Here is a 20,355-nt window from a genome sequence, read left to right as displayed (position 1 = left end):
ATGTATATAGTACAAGTAACCTAGAAAGGATAAGTATTCTGAAAATGTAAAAACTTCCATAAGTCAACATAGGAAAAGGTGGCAACCCAACTAAAAAATAAGTGAAAGACTGAACAGGAACTTTCAAATGGCCATTAAATCTTTGAAAATGTGTTCAGTCTCATTAGCTTTCATGGAGTGCAACATAAAATATAAAGTGTTATGAGAGATGTATGAGGTGACATTAACAAGTTTGGCAAAGCCAAGTCCTGATGAAGATGTGAAATATTAAAGAATCTTACTCACTAATGGAAAATGTAAATTGGTAAAACCACTGTATTATCAGAAGGATGTTATCAAATCATGGTAAAGTTCTATATAACTTGTAACCAAGGAATTCCTTTCCTAACTGTATACCCTACAGAAAGGCTTGATTGTATTCTCTAGGATAAAGAAAACAGTATTTGTGGCAATATTGTTTGTTTTTGTTTAAAATTGGGTGCATCAGCAGTAGAATGAAAAAACAGTTGTATTCCTTAAGGGATAATTAGCTATATAATATTAAGCAAAAGAAACCAAACAATATAAGTATGCATGTATGGTTACATTTATGTAAATGTCAGAAATGCAAAACTCAATTACATTTTTAGGAATTCATTTTTTGGTGGTAAAACTACAAAGAAAGCCAAGGAAACAATTATATAAATATTCGGAGAGTATGAACTCTTAAGCATGAATAAGTTGTAACTGGGCAGAGACAAATAGGGATTTTTGCAGAGCCATTTTGGGTTCTGTTTCTTGACCTGGTTTCTTTTTTTTTTTTTTTTTTTTTTTTTTCAACGTTTATTTATTTTTGGGACAGAGAGAGACAGAGCATGAACGGGGGAGGGGCAGAGAGAGAGGGAGACACAGAATCGGAAACAGGCTCCAGGCTCCGAGCCATCAGCCCAGAGCCCGACGCGGGGCTCGAACTCACGGACCGCGAGATCGTGACCTGGCTGAAGTCGGACGCTTAACCGACTGCGCCACCCAGGCGCCCCTTGACCTGGTTTCTAATTACACCAGTGTTCACTCGGTACTGTTAAATTGCACATATAAGTTTTATGCAGATGTAAATCATGTTTCATACTTAAGAGAGTGAAGAGATGAACCAAAAATAAATGATATTTACAACTCATAAAAGCCTCAAAGGAAGAGCATCTAGAATTCATAAATGATTTGGAGCTTTCTTAAGTGCCATCTCTGCAGTAAGGCCTTCCATGATACTCCATTTAAAATTGCACCCCTTGGAATACCTGGCTGGTTCAGTCAATAGAGCATGTGACTCTTGATCTTGGGGTCCAGAGTTCAAGCCGCACACTGGCCACAGAGCGTACATACTTGCATACATATATAAAATATACCCCTCACATCAAATTGAAATGTGGAAAATTAGGATGAGGTGATCAGGTATACTTATTCAACTTTGATAAAGGTACCACAGCAGGAATTGAGCAGTGAATCTAATTTACTTGCAAAAATGGATTTTTCTTTCATCTTTTTTCACTTGTTTGTATTTCCATAACTTATAAGATGGTTAGAGTCTGAGCTATAAACTTCTTAATCATAAGGAATCTTGTACTCAATTTTAATTTGATGTTGAAGGATTTAATGAAAATAAGGGATATCAAATTGGAAGCATAGACTCGAGTATTTTACCAGTATGGCCTCTAATAGTGTAGGGCTATATAATATACTTCCTCAAAGCAAACTCTTCTTCTGTCGAGCCTAGCCCATCAGTGTTCATTATCTCCTAATTTTTTTGTTACTTAATTAATACTAATTTTTTTTGTACTTAAGTTTATATAGTCCAGTTGGGTTCATCCCATTATCTGATTTTCCTGCTCCCTAAAATAACCACTCCTGTAAAAGTCTATTCAATTTTATCATTCTCCACCCTGGTAGGAAAATCCAATTTATTACAACCCAAATAAAGATATGTATTTATTACTAGTTTCCTCTCTCATTTTCACTGTATTGTTTTTTAAAGCAGAGTGAAGATATACACACAAATAAATTATTTAATCTTAAAAAAAACAAAAAGTGAAATATAATATAAGCTGTATGTCTGTGTCCCAGCCATAAGAAATGTAAGATTTATAAGATGTTTTCAATTTATCTCCATTTTAGAAGATTACAGAGATGATTACCTGATCAAGAGGAACAAGAAAATCAAAGACAACTACTTTCAGGAAGTAATATCCATTGATAATAAACTATTGACTGGAGAGGAAGAGGAAATTTTGGGAAAACAGTTTAATCTGCACATAGCTCCTGTTTCAACAAAAATGTCCTGTAAATATGACTCATGGGGAGTAAATTTGCAAAATATTTCCCAATTTATCATTAATAATAGAAACTATTCAACAAAAAAACCAGATTGCTGTAGTGTATGTGAAAATTTGTCTTTCAAAATTAAGTTTGAGAGAAATCACACTGGAGAGAAGTTATATGAATATAATAGAAGTGGGGAAGCTTTCAGTTATAAGGAAAATCCTCCTGAGAGTCAAAAGTGTCAAACGTTGGAGCAAGCTTTTAAATATAATGAAATTGGAAAAACCATCTATGATGAGGCTGCCTGTGTTACACATAAGAATATTCACACAGGAGAAAAATCCTATAAAAATGATGGATTTAGGGGAAAAAATGAAAAAACAACTGTCTTTAAGTATAAAACAACTGGGACAGGGGAGAAATACCCTCATCTTAACCAATGTGGGAAATCCTTCTGTGAGAAGTCAGCTCTCAAGGAATACAATAAATTCAACATGGCTGTGAAACATGAATGTAATGCAAGTGGGAATAATTTCTACAGGAAGTCATACTTCACTCAACCTCAGATACCTGTCACAGAAGAGAACTCATTAGTATGTAATGACAGAAGACAAACTGGGGATAAATCCTTTGAATATCATGAAGATAGGAAATCCTACCACATATCAGCCCACAAGGTACGACAGCGAAGTCACTCTGAAGTAAAACCCTATAAGTGTAATGAATGTGGTAAATCTTTCTTTCAAAAAGGACATCTCATTCAACATCAGAGAACTCACACAGGAGAGAAACCATTTGAATGTAATGAATGTGGAAAAACCTTCTCCCAGAAGTCACACCTCAGTACACATCAGAGAATTCACAGAGCAGAAAAACCCTATAAGTGTAATGAATGTGGGAAAACATTTGTCCAGAAGTCAACCCTCAGGGGACATCAGAGAATTCATACAGGAGAGAAGCCTTACAAATGTAGTGAATGTGGGAAAACTTTTGTTCAAAAGTCAACCCTCAGAGATCATCACAGAATTCACACAGGAGAGAAATCCTTTCAGTGTAATGAATGTGGGAAAACTTTTGGTCAGAAGTCAAACCTCAGAATACATCAGAGAACACATAGTGGTGAGAAAACATATCAGTGTAACGAATGTGAAAAATCGTTCTGGCGAAAAGACCATCTCATTCAACATCAAAAAACACACACAGGAGAGAAACCTTTTAAATGTAATGAATGTGGGAAAACTTTTGCCCGGACATCAACCCTTAGAGTGCATCAAAGAATTCATACTGGGGAGAAACCATTTAAATGTAACGAATGTGGGAAAAAATTTGTCCGGAAGGCAATCCTTAATGATCATCAGAGAATTCATACAGGAGAGAAACCTTTTCAGTGTAATAAATGTGGGAAACCTTTTGGCCAGAAATCAAACCTCAGAATACATCAGAGAATTCACAGTGGTGAAATCTTATAAATGTAATGAATTTGGAACATTGTGTAAGAAGTCAACCCTAAATATTTACCAGAGAATTCAGGGAGGGAGGGAAATCCTGTTGATACAATAACTGTGGAAAATCATTGTGGCTGAAAGACCAATCCATTTGACTCCAGAAAATCCACACAAGAGAGGAACCACATACATATGAATGTAGGAAAACCTTTATCCAAAAAGCAACCTTGAATATATATCAGAGAAGGCACACAGGCTGATACTCCTTTCAAGATACTATGGAAAGCCCTCTTGAAAGAAGCCATGCCTTTTAAGATAACTCACACGTAATTGTCTGGGTCTCCCTTTCCTCCAAATAGGGCTGGTGGACTTTGAATGTTCATGTTGTATGCCGTATCTAGTTCTGACAAAAGACCTCCCTGACAAACTACAGGGATACTGTCAGAATAAAACAGAGATGACCCAAGACAACCTTGGGTATCATGCTTCAACATGGCACAGCTTTTATAAGATAAAAGGGTGCCTGGAATATGTGGAACAAAATTCTCATTCCCATCTTTACCATTTGAACATTTTATAATTAAGAAGTAAGCTTTTGTTCTATTAAGCTCTTAAATGTTTAGGTCTATTTGCTTTTGAACATAATTTAGCCATCCCTCTGCTGGGGAGGTAGAAAACTATTTGAGTAAGCCAAGCTTATGTCAGCCAGCGGGTATAACACTTATTAAAGTTTGGTGTTGGGAGGAGTCTCTCAAAGATCATCAGAGAATTCATTTAAAAAAAAAAATCACCTTCTTTCAATGTAATGAAATAAATAATACACCTGTAACAGGCTTTCAATGAACCAAAAGGTTGAAAGGTTTTTTGGTTAAAATATGAGTATACCTCATGCAACTAAAGTAAATGTGGCTTGTTTAATGTCATGAAGCCACTCTCCTTCGACACTTCCTTTTACCTCCATATACCCCAACATTTGCTTCTTTAGGGGAGAGAAATTTTCCTGTCTCCAAAGGGGACACAAGGCCATTGACACCCACCCAAGTATTTGGGGGAACTTTAAGGGAGGAAAGGGGTCCAAACTTTTCTGGATCTATGAGATACAAGTGCCCAAGTCAACATCTTATCAATTTCCATGGGATTAGAGGGTATCTAGATTTAGAAAATGTTGTTAGGGCAGGGTTTACAGTAGGGAAGGGAAATGAATTTGATCTTGGAATAAAGGAGGCCCTTTAGGCCAGTACAGTATACTGGGATTATTTCTAAAGTATAGTAGGAATGTGTTCTATGCTATACTTCCCCTTCCCATAACTCAGAGGAGGTTCTCCTAGTCAGGAAAAGTTGTGTGTAAAGAAGATAACTTTGAGGCCTCACAGCCCTTAATGACTACTTTGGGCTTCAAGTCTCTGTGACTTGTCATTCTGTTGATTGGAATTTCTAGCAAAAGGAGATGCCCTTGGGGTGGGGGAGAAGGGTTATTTGACTTGATACCCTAATGAGGCTATGAAGTATACTCCTTTTGTAAAGCAGCCATTAGCTTACTCTTGGGCTCTTTTACACTAGACACCTGACTCTGACTTGATATTCCAATTTTAGGGTGTCATCTTGGACTTAACTGGCTAATAAGATGTAAAGTACTCAGGCCTCATACCTGTGTAAAATGCACATGGTATATTTAAGAATACAGCTGTCCTGGTCCCAGAAGTATCTCATCTGTACATGAGGTGATAGCAGCTATCCCTTACAGAGGAAATTTATCCCCCACTCTAGTGCATGAAGCAAAGCTACTGGCTCAGTAGGGCCCTCAGTTCATAGAGGTTACTCTAATTGGGCCTGGTTCACTGAAAGGCTAGTGAGAACCACTTGGGCACTGTGACTAGTCAACCTTATTGCCATTAATGCAGACCTAAAAATTGATGTGGCTGATCCTCTCAAGGGGCAGGACACAAGGATGTTCTTAACTCTAGCAGATATTCCCTTTGATACAACTTCTGGCATTTTGATTTTGGGTTCTTACTGTGCCTAGCTGCTTGACACACCGGCAGTAAAACTGCAGACTGACAAAAGCACCCCTTTTTGGTGCTGTGAACTGTAGGGAAAAGTCATAGCTGCTGATATCTGGGTTGTTAGACTAGGTGCTCTTGGTAAGTGACTATTCTATGGTAATACCGAGTGGAACCAAGCTGCTAAGACTTCACTACCCTGATTGCCAGCATTGCTACCTGGATCCATCATCATACTGATAGAGCAAAATATTCACCATTTTAACTGCATACAAAGTAAAGGTCTCTATATGTCCAGTGCTTCCTTTTATGTCATTTGACCTAATACAATTTTTTCTTTTGTATTAATATCCAGTGCTCCACATACGATATGGTAATTCACCCCTTTCCTAATGATTTTAAATCTGTTCATATTCTAAATTGCCATTTGTAAAGATATTGCACAGAGCTGCTCATGACCCATTCCCTGCATTCTGTTATACTAGCAACATATCCACCTTTTGGGATCAGGGCTAGCGTATACCTCATATGAGCCAAAATATTCCTTTTCTAGCCTGATACTGAATTTTTTCACTGAAGAGTATTTGAATCAAGAAAAGGAAAATATGTCCTAGGACTACAGAAATGGAACATCAGACGCCGGTTAAATTATTACTCTAGAGCTGCCAATGGCCTTGCAAAGATGCATCTGCAAAAAGAGAAGATAATATCTAGTTAGTGCTATATTCCCTAAAAATAATCAAGAGATTATTGTTCACTCTGCTTTTATAATAGTTGGTAATATAAAGAGTCCTTCTTTCTTAGTTTCTTAAGTTTCAGTTTCTTAAGATATTTAGAATCATCTCCTTTATACCCTTTTTTATATATAATCTTTTAGAATTGTGATTGGATTTGCTATTAAGTTCAAGATCATCTACCCATTAGGATGAAATAAGTCCACCCAGGTAGTCTGAGTCACTCATTGGGAGTACAGGTGACAAAGTCCCATGATTGGACACTTAGGCTTTACCTGCTGTCCCCTTGCTGGGGTAGGCCCACAGGACAACTCCCTGTATAATACATTATTAACTGGAGACCATGGTCTGTGCTATAGCCATGAATGCTTCTTTCTCCCTACTTGGCTAATGACCTTTCCAGGTCATGGGCTTTTATTCCAACATGGATGCCACATCTAGAGACCCTGGAAGAGTCAATTTTCTGTCTGCCTGCCTATTAAGGACCTTTATGCTAATTTTAAAAAGCCTCCATTGAGGGCAGGAATTTTTGTTTTGTTCATAATGTGTATCTCAAGCAACTGAAACAGACCCTCTACATATTGCTCACTCAGAAATACTTCCTGAAGGTGAAATTATCAAAGTGAAATCTGAATATATTTTCTTTTGATGCTGCAAATGATCTTCTGTGATTATTCATAATTTATTATAAATAGTTAAGGAAAACTATTGCTATAAGCTCCACTCAAAGACTCTTCTGTTCTGGATATTTTCTAAAGTTGATAAAAGAAACGTGTTATTAATGTTCAGAAGTGTACAGTTCTTCAAATATTTGTCACCAAAAATAAGATTTATTTTCAGTAAACTAGAATTCCCAATTCAAAATTATGCCTACATATCAGTTTTTATTAGCATTGTAGAGTGCAGGCATTTTTTTTTTACCTCTTTTGTTTGTTTTTAGCTTTGCTTCTACTAATTCAAGCAATTTTGCAAAACAATAGTGATAGTAAATCAGATTTTCAAGATCCAACCAGAAGAAAAAGGAACTGGTTCTTGGGGTCATCCCTTTACTCCATTGTGCCAGTAGTTCCACTCGTTTTTAATTTCCAAATAATTCTCTTGGCAGCTCCAAAAAGAAGTATTTTCTCAGCTTCAAGGATCTACTGAGAGAGGTGTCTGATGCCAAAAGAAGGGGCATAACACTTGTTCTGAGCTGCCTCCATATTTGTCTTTCCTTGCCAGGTGTGTAATACTTTTTCTTCCTCACATTAAAGGTTCCTTGGAACTCCAGAAGAAATAATACATCATGCCTTTTTATGAGGGCAGCTTCACACTATAATGAGGGAGAAACAAATTTATTTTCTTCTTAGAGACAGCACAATCTCCAAGTACCATTAGCTTGCCTGGCCAACTGGCTATTTTAATGATCTTTCAGTATTCTAAAAAACTGACTTCCAGGGGCCCCTGACTGGCTCACTTCATAGAACATGGGACTCTTCATCTCGGTCATGAGTGCAAGCCCTGCATTGGGCATGGAGCCTACTTAACAAAAAAAAAACACTGCCAAATCCCAGAACAGTATAATTAGCTTAACTACCAGATGATTTACTCTTATACATAATTAAAATAAGCTAAGAAACTAATTTGCCTTGCCTGACCTGTGCCAATTCCACTTCTCAATATATGCTGCAAACTTAATGTTCAAACAAAACTTGTGTACAAATGTCATAACAGGACTATTCACAATAGCCAGAATATGGAAATAATCTAAATTTCCATCAACAGATGACTGGATAAATAAAATATGGCATATTTGTAAACTACAATATAATTCAGCCATAAAAAGGAATGAAGTATTGATATATACTATAATAGAGATAAACCTTGAAACATGCTCAACTGAAAAAGCAAAACACTAAATAAAGATAACACTTCACAGCAAAGAATATTTCCAGGGTAAAATGGGCATTACAGTAGACTCTATCCACTAAGAATACAACAACCCTGTGTGCAAGAAACAGCAGAACATCCACATACATGAAGCAAAAACTGAGAGAACTGAAAGGAGAAATAGACAAATCTAGTATAGTTGACAAATTCAACATCCCTCTCTTAGCAGTTGATAGCACTACTAAATAGGAAATCAGCAAGGATATAAAAAACATAAGACCTTGGCAAACACCCAATGCTGTGCTTCTACAGATCCATCCCTCCGACAGGTCTGCCTCCCTCCCAGTGCCACAGGGCCCCTCCCGAAGCGGACCACCAAAGGCAAAAGGAGCTGAGCCTGACCCTCCCGCCCCTGTGCACCTTGCGGATCCACCCTGGCTAATATGCCAGATCCCAACGAAGCAGTACCGCAAGACTGGCAGTGTGCAAGTAGCCCAGAGGTCACACCACTCCACAGTGAGTCCTGCCCCTGGGAGAAGGTGGGGCGCCTGGGTGGCGCAGTCGGTTAAGCGTCCGACTTCAGCCAGGTCACGATCTCGGGGTCCGTGAGTTCGAGCCCCGCGTCAGGCTCTGGGCTGATGGCTCAGAGCCTGGAGCCTGTTTCCGATTCTGTGTCTCCCTCTCTCTCTGCCCTTCCCCCGTTCATGCTCTGTCTCTCTCTGTCCCAAAAATAAATAAACGTTGAAAAAAAAAATTAGAAAAAGCATACGATAGGTAGAAAACATTAACAAAGTATTTATCTGATAATGGTCTTATATCTAGATTACATGAAGAATTCTTCCACCTCAGTTAGGACCAAAAAGAAAAAAAGAAACACCCTAATTTTTAAAGAATGGGCTAAAGATTTAAACAGACCTGAAAAAGGAAAATATATGAATAGCCACAAAGCCCATTAAAAGATGTTCAACTTCATTAATTATCAGAAAAATACAAATTAAAACCCAGTAAGATACAAAGACACCCACTAGAATCTTAAATAAAAAAAAAAAAAAACTTACAATACCAAATGTTGGTGAGGGTGTGGAGCAACTAGAACTATGATACATACACCCTTAAAGGGTATGCAAACTGGCACAGTCACACTGGAAATATCTGGCAGTTTCTTATGAAGTTACTCTAAGACCAATAGTACCATACTTCTGGGTATTTACACAGGAGAAATGAAAACAAATGTCTACACAAAGACTCATACCTAAATGGACAGAGCAACTTTATTCCTAACAGCCCAAAAGGAAAAAACCTCTATTCTATCAACTGGGATATACATGGAAGATAAACTGTGGTAGATGCATGCAAAGGCATACTAGTTAGGAATAAAAAATGATACGTACAAAAACATGCATAAATCCCAAAATCTACATGAAAGAAGAAAAAAGTAAATACTATATGATGTATTTAAAATTCTAACAGGGAAAAACTATTGCGATAGAAAGTAGATCACTGGTTGACAGAGCCAGGGAGAGGGATCAGGAAAAAATGACTACAAATACCTAAAATGAAACTTTTTGGAGTAACAGCAATATTTTATCATTATTTGGTGGTAGTAATCACCTACAGGCATCTCTAAAACTCACAATTATACACTTAAAGCTACTGACTTTAACTCTGTTAATTATACCCCAATACAATTTAAAAATTAAAAAGGAAGGAGAAAACGGAATTGCATTCTTGAGGAAATCACATGGTAAGTTCTGCTCACCCAGTGAGACCAGGTGGCTGTAGTTCTCCAGCATCACATCTCTGTATAGGGTTCTTTGAGCAGGGTCCATCTGGTGCCACTCCTCCTGGGTGACCTCCACAGTCACGTCCTTGAATGACACTGATACCTGTAATAACACACTTTCTATTCAATCTGAGGGGCTCAAAAACCGGTAATATGGAAAATGCCTTGGAAAACTAATACGTATTATGTTTACTGTTGAGAATTTAAAACAAAATTTTATAAAGTATGCCTATTATGGCCCTATCATTATCTTACACTAGAATTATGCTAAGCAAAATTAGTCAGAGAAAGACAAATATCATATGACCTCACTCATATGAGGACTTTAAGATACAAAACAGATGAACATAAGGGAAGGGAAGCGAAAATAATATAAAAACAGGGAGGGTTACAAAACATAAAAGACTGTAGGGGCACCTGGGTGGCTCAGTCTATTGAGTGTCCGACTTCGGCTCAGGTCATGGTCTCACGACTCGTGGGTTCGAGCCCTGGGTCGGGCTCTGTGCTGACAGCTGAGAGCCTGGAGCCTGCTTCGGATTCTGTGTCTCCCTCTCTCTCTGCCCCTAACCCACACTTGCATTCTGTCTCTGTCTCTCTCAAAAATAAGTAAACATTAAAACATAAGACAATCTTAAATACAGAGAACAGAGGGTTACTGGAGGGGTTGTGGGAGGGGATGGGCTAAATGCGTAAGGGGCATTAAGGAATCTACTCCTGAAATCATTGTTGCACTATATGCTAGCTTGGATGTAAATTTAATACATATATATACACATACATATATATATATACACATACATATAGATATATATGAATACACAGATGGAATTTTACACAGATGGAACAGAGGGTTACTGGAGGGGTTGTGGGAGGGGATGGGCTAAATGCGTAAGGGGCATTAAGGAATCTACTCCTGAAATCATTGTTGCACTATATGCTAGCTTAGATGTAAATTTAATACATATATATACACATACATATATATATATATATATACACATACATATAGATATATATGAATACACAGATGGAATTTTACACTGCATTGTTGGTTACATGATTTTGAAACACAAAAGGGAGGTCTAAAACTGATGTATATAATCACTGCAATCACACACATAATCAGAGCAAATTTTGAAGACAGAAAGAAGCCAGATTCTAAAACTTATATGAAGAGGTAAAGGGGGACTTAGAATATCCAATATCCAATCAATTATGAAAAAAGTTTGGGGGATTCACATTACTGATTTCAAGACTTATCTTAGGGGTGCCTGGGTGGTTCAGTTGGTTAAGCATCCAACTTCAGCTCAGGTCTCATGATTCATGATCTCATGGTTCATGAGTTTGAGCCCTGTATCAGGCTCTGTGCTGACAGCTCAGAGCCTGAGCCTGCTTCAGATTCTGTTTCTCTCTCTCTTTTTGCCCCTCCCCTGCTCACACTGCGTGTGTCTCTCTCTCAAAAATAAACATTGAAAAATTAAAAAAAAAAAAAAAACTTCTCTTGAAACAACAGTAATCTAGGCAGTATGATGTTAGCAAAAGGACTAACACAGATAAGAAGAGAACACGGATTCCAGAAACAGAACCACAAAGAATATAAAGTCAAATAATTCCCAAAAGAGGTGCCAAAGGAATTCAGTGGAGAAGGAGTATTCTTTGCAACAAATGTTAGACATATGTAAACAACATTTGCAACAACAACAACAACAACAACAACAACGCAAACGAAATTTGCAACAAATGTCAGACATATGTAAACAAAACTAAATAAATAATCTTGGCCTATCCCTTGTGCCATAAGAAAAAATGAATTCAAAATGATCATAGACCTATAAAACTTCTAGAAACCGGAGAGGAAATCTTTGTGACTTTGGCTTAGGAAAAGATTTTTTACATATGACCAAGACCAAAAAAAAGCATAAATAATAAAAGCAAAAAAGATTAAAGATTTTGAAAAGTTGATTAAAACACGTCTGCTCTTTGAAAGACACATGGTAAGAGACACAGGAGACTTATGATCATTTAATAAACTGATTTGATATTCAAAATCTTCACATAAAAATCCCCCCACCAATAACAGGCAATTTTTCTCATATAAAATACAGGGGGAAAAACATTAGCCCAAGAAAAAAAATAAGTAAAAATGTGTCCTATACTTATAGGCTAATATAACCACAACACCAAAATTGGATAGGAACACATGAAAAATTAGGCTCACCTAAATTACGATACAGAAATATGTACCAGCAGAAAGATCACAGCCAACATGTATACAAGCAATTCACCAGCAAGGGTGTGTACAGGAAATCGACAATATTTAAAAATTCATAATGCTATTCACAATACTTACAGATTAAAGGAAACAAGCTATGTCTTTATTTCAATAGATATAGAAAAAGTTCTCAATATAATTCAAAGCACATTCATGACTCAACTGAAATCTAACCCAACTGGTAACTGGAGGGAATATAATCATCAACAAAGGTTACCTACCCAGAACCAACAACAAACATCAAGAGCTAATATTGAAACTGTGTATTTTCTCCCAAAACTAGCTTTATCCCTAGTTCTCTTTTTCCATGTAATGTACAGACCCTTATAAGCCCCATTAAAATCAATACAGTGCTGGGGCACCTGGGTGACTCAGTAGGTTAAGCGTCCGACTTCATCTCGGGTCATGATCTCACGGTTGGTGGGTTCGAGCCCCACGTCGGGCTCTGTGCTGACAGCTCAGAGCCTGGAGCCTGTTTCAGATTCTGTGTGTGTCTCTCTCTCTCTGCCCCTCCCCCATTCATGCTCTGTTTCTATCTCAAAAATAAATAAACATAAAAAATTTTTAATAAATAAATAAAATAAAACCAATACAGTGCAATGTGGAGAAAGAAAGGAGAAAGAGCTCACCTGAGATGTGTTCATGCTGCTGCTCTTGGGAAAGTGCAGAGGGCTGTGCAGACTCAGCTGGGAGGCCTGGGGAGGAACGCGCAGAGACACATGTCCATGTAAGACTCAGAAAACGTCATGTGGCCTAAGACCTACAGCTTTTCACTGGCTAAACAAATTTTTCTGCGGTTAAATGATAACTTAGTGGTTTTTTTTTTTTTTTCTGAATGATTAACAGAAACAACACGAGCAAGAACTAGTATTCATTTAATGCATAAAGTACATGAAGGATAAGGCATTGCTCCTTCATTAAAATTAACAAAATATTCAGGCTGTATCACTTAACTATTTTCCTAGTAACATTGCTTAGCTCTTAAAAGAGAAAATCCACAGAAAGCCCAATAAAAGGACTATGGAATGCTTTAAGGCAAGAATTTTTCATTAACTTTCACTGGGTTACAGTTTCTCAAAGGGTCCTTTTCATAAGATGCTTTTGATGACTTACCAGTGAGAAAGTGAACTGCACTGTGTTTTCCTCCTGGCTCTGCCACAAAATAGGTGTCACCTGACAAGTCACCACTAACATCCAATTTCTTTACAGCTTCTAAGAGTCTGTAGCAGATAACCAAGGAAAGCCTTCATTAGTCCTTATTTTAGGATTCTATGAGTTCAAGATAAGTCAATATTGTTACTTGTGGTGATGGTCACTTGTGAAGGACATGTATGAGAGCAGTGCAGCATCCGTAAACAGTGAAGAATGAAGGGAATGACGGCCATTTAGCAAGAGTGGTATCAAAACAAACGCAGGAAACCTCATTTAAAATGGGAGTCAGGAAGCCCTGAATGGGGAGCTCTCACACATGCTCCTTGTCCTGCAGGAACAAGGTTAAGAATCATCTTACTTTGCACACAGGAATTCGATTTCCTACTTTTAAGAAAAAGACGGAAGATCCCTCCCCAACCCAGCAAATAGGTACTAACCACTGCTTGCAGCCAATAAGTGCCACAACCGCAAACTCTTGTTCTTTTCCAATGGACTTTTATTCCAAACCCTCCCCATTTTCCTCCCAAAACCTAGTGAAAGTTTACCTTCCCTTTGTCTCTTTGGACTTGCCTATGGTTTGCCATAGTTTGCTTGTCCCCCATTGCAATTCCTCTGCTATTCCCAAATAAACTCAATTTGCTGGTAAAATAACTGGCTATTTTTAAGTTTTGACAACAGAACACAATTTCCACCCTCTGGCTGGTTACCCCTTACCCCCAGATCCCACCCTCACAAGTGCAAGTTCCTGGGCAACATACTTCTGGGCCACCCCAGCTCCCTCTTCTCAAAGGTGGCCCAGATCCCCCACCATCACACAGTGTGGTGGCTTCTGGATGTGGCAACATCTCCAAATCTGAGCAGGGAGGATCAAGAACTACTTCTGACAGCTCTGTTTTTTGCTTCTGCTCTGAAGGTCTAGCGAGGAGGATAAGAACAGGGATGCTGTTCCTGGAGACCTCAATTCGAACATCACAAGAGCTGCTTTGTTTTAAAATAAATTTGTTTCCCAAGATCTGGGACCTGGGTCAGGGAAACAAATTCACTTTAGGGCTACAAACTTGACTCTTGGAATTCACTGTGATTTCAGACAATCTGCCACTGCAGGAAAAGCTAGGAGCCTCTATCTGAACCAAGGATTCTGATGAGGTACCAGAAATTCCAGACTACATATGACAATGTTCTAAGTCCATTCACATTCTCCTTCAATTTTATCCCTGGGTGTTCAGGGACAGGTCACTCTGCTAGGTGCTGTGAAGGCTGTATTGGTGGTTTTAGGCAGGTGTGATATTTAGACGAGGCCTGAGATTTAAAGCACACCTGCCCTTAAATCAGAGCTTCCTCACAGCTAGCTTGTAACCTGAGCACATGGCTCTGCCAACCTCATCCTCGTTTGCTTCCTTTTCTTTTTTAAATGTGGATAGTTAGCCAACCTCATAAAATGGTTGTGATGTTTACATAAGCCACCCAGTGAATAGAAGTGTGTCTTCCGAATATAATAGCAGTTGCCACTTCTGAGTTGGCTATTTGCTTTACAGGTAATAACTTCTCTAACTCGCATAACAAACATTATTTTCAGAAGAGAAACCGGACTCTTACTCTGGTTCCTTCGGCCGCCCCTGCCTACAAGGGTAACAGAACTGGAATTTACCCCGGGTCTTTCTAGCTCCAGAAATCGGGTTCTCACCGCAGAAAGCTCTTCCGCGCTTTCGGGCTCACAGTGGGAATTATAAACAAGTTTTCCCTTCCCGCCGCCATGGGCTTTTCTCGAATCGAGTGTCTCTGCGTACCCAACCCCTCACCTGCTTCTGGCGTGATTCAGCCCCACCTGTGTCCCAGGGGTCCCCCAGAGGTCTTTGATGGCTCAAGCATTTAGAGTCCGGCCTGGGGAATTCCCGAGGCTTCTATTCCTTTCTCCCCGGCCACAAGCCCCTTCCTCCATGCTGGTCCCAAAGCCTCCCAGATTTCGCATCAGCCCCATGCTCTCACTTGAGGTTGGAACCCAGGCAAGCGCGCCACCTGACCACCGGACCGCGGAAAGCACTGACGCAAAGAGGTAGGATAAGGTAAGTACATGTGCAGATGGAGCCCGGACCGGTTCCCAGGATGCTGCGCGACGAGCCAGGTCCATACCACCAGACTACATTTCCCGTAAAGCTCCGCTCCCGCGCCTTGAAGTGACCTGGCGCGTATCCTCTATCTGAACAGTTGAAAGATGTGATCTTGACGGTCTCTCCTTCCCAGGTTTTCTCATAATCGCCAAACGTTAGGGCTTAAACTTGAAGTTTACCTCCAAATACAATACGTGGTCCTCGATCAAATCCCGATTAAATAAACAACAGCTGCCAAAGGCTTTGGAGACTGTCGAGGAAATCTGAATAGGCACTGGGTTGCTCTTAGGTGTAAAAATAATTGAGATCACATAGGAAAACGAGCTGTCTCTCTCAAAAATATTTTTTTAATTTTAATAAAAATAAAATAATATTTAAAGCTGCCAAGAGAATTTAGATTTGTAGAGGTATCTCTTGGGAATAAGGCTGTGAAACTTAAGTAAAATAATTTAAAATGAAACACAGTAGTACTAAATTTAAAAGATTTTCTCCTTTACCCCAAATTCCAGTTAGGCTCCTTTATACCTTCTTTTCAACTAGGTCTATCAACTTTGCCCTATAAATACTTGAACAAAATTCTAAGTCTCTAACAGCTCAAGGTCACATACTTAGGATGACACTAAGAGTGTTTTTAGAGGGCCTGCCTGAAAAACTCAAGGCTGCCAAAAGAATTTGTTCCAGCCAACACCTGAAGGACCCCTGTCTCTCAGTCTCTGTAGGAGGGTAAGAGCCTAATTTCAACAAGTGCCAGTTAGCAAATCCAGGTGGATTTCAAATGGACCAATTCTTCCTTCTGCTTTTTGTAATTTTTCACTTCCCTCGTTCTACTGAGCTCCAACTCGCCCCCTTTCTGTTCCCTCCTTCTTCCTTTAAAACTCCCAGTCACCTCTGTACAAACTGAAGTTGAGTTCAGTTCACGCTGGAATCTATTCCCTGTCGCAGTTGGATATTACCAGTTTACCAACTAAAATCTGTTGTTTAATAGCCCTATCTTTAACATACAAAAGAATGGTATCTGTAATCTGCAGGGCTTACTCAGGAAAGAAAGGAAAAAAAGCAAATAAATTTTTCAAAAGTACATAATACATACAAATATACACAACCCAAAATAAGAAAATGGTTATCATGCAAACTATTCACATCCCAGAGATGACTCTACTTAAATCATGTGAGCATTCTCTTATTACCGAATTAGGGACATATGGTCATTATATTATAGGAACTTTGTTTTTACTAAGTTACACCTACTTAGAATATTTTGGGTGTTAAATAACAAAAATTCAACCAACTACATTTTAAAGATGTAAAATTGATTCATTAATTGATTCATGAATCAGACAGCACCCCATCTAGCAAATAGAGGGGAATTCCAAAGGGCTACAGAAAATGAAAGGTTATTAAAGGCAGAACAACAAAGTCATAAACAGAAAAAAAAAATTATTTTGGGTGAGGTACCTTCCTTTGGGAAAAAAGAGTCTTATTAGGTGGATTACCTCATCTTCTTTCGGGGAATAGAGAGGGCCTATGTGACAGATTACCTTACTGTTGCTGACCAGAAAAGTCCTGACTGACTGGCTAAGACTACATTTCTGGGGGAAGTTGAAACTGCAATTAGGTTAGGATTTAAGCCCCAGTGGTCTGGCATAAATGACTCCACTTTGGGCCTGTGGTTTTCTTTTTAACAGCATATCTTGGGTAAATATTTTATGGCATCAATTATTTATGACAATGATAAATAGATTTTTCAAATTAGATCTTATTCACTAGGGGAAAAAAAGAAATAGAGTCATTAAAAAGTTAGTATGATCTATGAGAACACAAACATAAAGTTTTAGTCCTGACATTAAGAAGAATTTGAGGGGTGCCTGGGTGGCTCAATCGGTTGAGCGTCAGACTTCGGCTCAGGTCATGATCTCATGGCTTGTGAGTTCAAACCCCTGTTGTGCTCTGTGCTGACAGCTCAGAGACTGGAGCCTGCTTTGGATTCTGTGTCCCCCTCCCTCTCTGCCCCTCCCCTGCTCACAATTGTTCTCTCTCCCTCTCTCTCAAAAATAAAAAAATATCAACAAAATTAAAAAAAAATGGGTGCCTGGATGGCTTAGTAGGTTGAGCGTCTGGCTTTGGCTCAGGTCATGATCTTGCGGCTTGTGGGTTCAGGCCCCGTGTTGGGCTCTGTGCTGACAGCTCGGAGCCTGGGACCTGCTTCAGATTCTATGTCTCCCTCTCTGTATTCTCCTCCCCAACTCGTGCTCTGTCTTTCTCTCAAAAATAATTAACATTAAAAAAATTAAAAAAAAGAACTTGAATAAATGTCAATTTTCTGTAATGAGAACACTAAATAATCCTTGACAATATTCAGATTAGAATTCTTAAGCTTGTTTTCTCTCTTCAACATTTTTTCTCACCTTTTAACCTAAAGGAACTATTCCAATCATCATGATGTCCAATCATCATTAGGACAAAAATAAACAATATAATGATCAGAGAAGTGTTGAAAGACACAGCAATGTCTCTCACACATTAATGCTATTGGTAAAACATTGAACAATTCTCTTGCAACAATACAGGTCCAAGAAAAGAAATAATGAGAAGGTAGCATGTGTTTGGGCTGGCTTTCAGAGCAGTGGGCCAGAGAACCTTCAACCACCTCCTTAGGATAGCAAGGAAGCCAAAGTAGGGTCATACCCACAATATTCATGTAAAACAACTTCCAACATGTAAACATTTCTAGGAAATTACTACATTATTCAAGAAAACATGTTTAATAAATATAGACATATAAATATAAAGCCCTCAGCACCTTCCCTAGGAAATACCTGTCCCCACCCTTATCCCATCCCTGAGATCCCCAACTCAGACCTGGGATGTACTCTGTCATTCCCCTCTTCCCAGTCAGTGCTGTGGGTATAGTCGAGACAGGGCTTTTTGGGAGAGGAGCCCAGGAAAGGGGTAAGGGACAAGCTCTGGGCTCCCTTGGCAATCTTCCCGCCTGCCTGGCTCTATAGGATCTGGGACTCAAAAGCAAAAAGACAGGTGGCAATGAGCTCACACTTACTGATCATCTGCTATGTGTCATAAAGAACTCCAGATACTTGGTATTTGCCTTCCATTTCATCTTCTCAACAACCATCCAAGGTGGGTATCATCCTCAGGTGATCTTCATCAGGAAAGAGACCTTTAGGAGAAGGGACTGGGGTGATTCTCAGACGTGAAGCTGGTCTATTACAAATCTGTCCCTCCCAACTAGGGGAGGTCTGTTCTCAAGCTTCACTGTGTCTGGTTGCTCTTCACCCAAAGAAAGCTCACCATAAGGGGCTGGGCTTTCATTTTTACTGACATGGAGCCCCTGAGCTAAGAGCAGGAGTATGAGAGTATCAATGGTCAAAGGAATGCCCACAGAGAGAAACAGAGAAATGCTAGTCATATGGAAACACAAAACCTCTCATTTCTGGCAGGGGAAAAAGAAGCATCCTGAAGGAAGCATCCTAAAGGGGGTTCAACACTGGTAAAGTTAGACATGCACTGAGGGACTCAAAGTCTGCTGAGCTCAAGGGCCCAGATTATATGCAGTCCCATTTCCAGAGGGCCTGTAGTACACTGGGATCTGTGGGCAGGCCTGCTGTTTCTGTTGCCATTGCTGCAGAGTTTGTTACTGGGATTATTAGAGTTCATAATAAGAAAACATCATATACAGGGTCTCAAGTGAATAGAAGGGATTGTGAGAGATGAAATGAGAGATGAGAAGATTTGGGGTTTTCTGGGAAGACACTGGGGGTTACAATAAACTATCTCACTGAGAGAGAGTTCAGCCACAGCCCTTTCTATGCTTGCAGGTGAACAACAGGCGATGCAAGTGGGAACTAATGAGAGGTGCCAGGGCCAGCCTTTCCCTCCATCTCCTATCTCAGGTGGTGCCAGGGGAGTAGATTGGGAAGGGTTTGTCCCCTTCCACTTTTGGGAACAGAACAGGAGCTGAAAGGAAGAAGGGGTTACAACTTCCTTTTCCATCCAGAAAATTGAACTAGGGATAAGAAGGTTTGAGTCTTGTCCAGGTTCCAGCACCAACTTACTATGTAACTTCAACAAAGTCACTCCACATTCTTGGACTTCTATTCTTCCTCTGTGAATCAGAGATAAAGCACCCTTCACAGAATGATTACAGGTGGGAATCCGACTGATAGGAGTCACTTTGAGTGGCACAGCAGGGTGCCAGTATCTGTCCCATATAGGGATGTGTACATGAGGGTGCCTTGTGCTAAACTCTACCTCCCCCAGACTCTCTCCTTCTCACTGCCTCTCCTGTCTCTCCTTTCCCTTTCCCCCTCTCTTAGACAGAATGGTCTCTCGCTTCTTCCTGCAGGAAAAAGTAAAAGGAGAAGGAGATTCACACTCCCCCATTCCTTGCCCCCACTTAGCTTTCAGGAGGAAGTGAAGTGCTAAGCACCTTTAAAATCTATTTTCCCAGAGATTTAGAGTATAATGACAGTCTGTTTTCAAGATACTGTCTTTCATTGGTTTTTACTCTAAAGGACTTTATGCCTCTACCAAGGAATGAGACACTTCTGCTGTGACTAAAATATCCTCAACAGCTGAATACTTTGTAGGAAATAAGAAACTTAAAATAAACCTGAGGCACCTAGGTGGCTCAGTTGGTTGAGCATCTGACTCAATTTCAGGTCGAGTCATGACCCCAGGGTCCT

The 20,355-nt window shown here is 39.4% G+C and overlaps 2 protein-coding genes across 3 annotated transcripts in view; one reads left to right on the top strand and one right to left on the bottom strand.

Moving 5' to 3' along the window:
- ZNF782 (zinc finger protein 782) overlaps positions 1-3,777 on the top strand; it is a 134,677-nt gene extending 130,900 nt beyond the window's left edge. The window contains 1 exon segment of the mRNA XM_032595513.1: positions 2,149-3,777. Coding sequence (XP_032451404.1) covers positions 2,149-3,761 — 1,613 coding nt within the window. The 3' untranslated portion in view covers positions 3,762-3,777.
- A 2,590-nt stretch (positions 3,778-6,367) lies between these two features.
- LOC115499495 (zinc finger protein 510-like) lies at positions 6,368-15,597 on the bottom strand. 2 transcript variants are annotated; one of them, XM_030293495.1, is made up of 5 exons: positions 15,534-15,597; positions 13,509-13,615; positions 13,025-13,090; positions 10,100-10,226; positions 6,368-6,425 (listed from the first exon to the last, which is right to left on the bottom strand). In XM_030293495.1, exons 2-5 carry the CDS (start codon positions 13,587-13,589, stop codon positions 6,394-6,396), a joined length of 306 nt encoding a protein of 101 aa, XP_030149355.1. In that variant the 5' UTR covers positions 13,590-13,615; positions 15,534-15,597; the 3' UTR covers positions 6,368-6,393. The 2 variants fall into 2 exon arrangements, with proteins under 2 accessions (XP_030149355.1, XP_030149351.1); XM_030293491.1 differs by lacking the exon at positions 6,368-6,425 and having other exon boundaries at positions 9,613-10,226.
- Between the last annotated feature and the right edge of the window lie 4,758 nt (positions 15,598-20,355).

This window comes from Lynx canadensis, chromosome D4 (assembly GCF_007474595.2).
Source record: "Lynx canadensis isolate LIC74 chromosome D4, mLynCan4.pri.v2, whole genome shotgun sequence".
In the NCBI taxonomy this organism is placed as follows: Eukaryota; Metazoa; Chordata; class Mammalia; order Carnivora; family Felidae; genus Lynx; species Lynx canadensis.
Note: the sequence above shows the minus strand (reverse complement) of the source record. Positions and strands in the feature narration are given on the sequence as shown.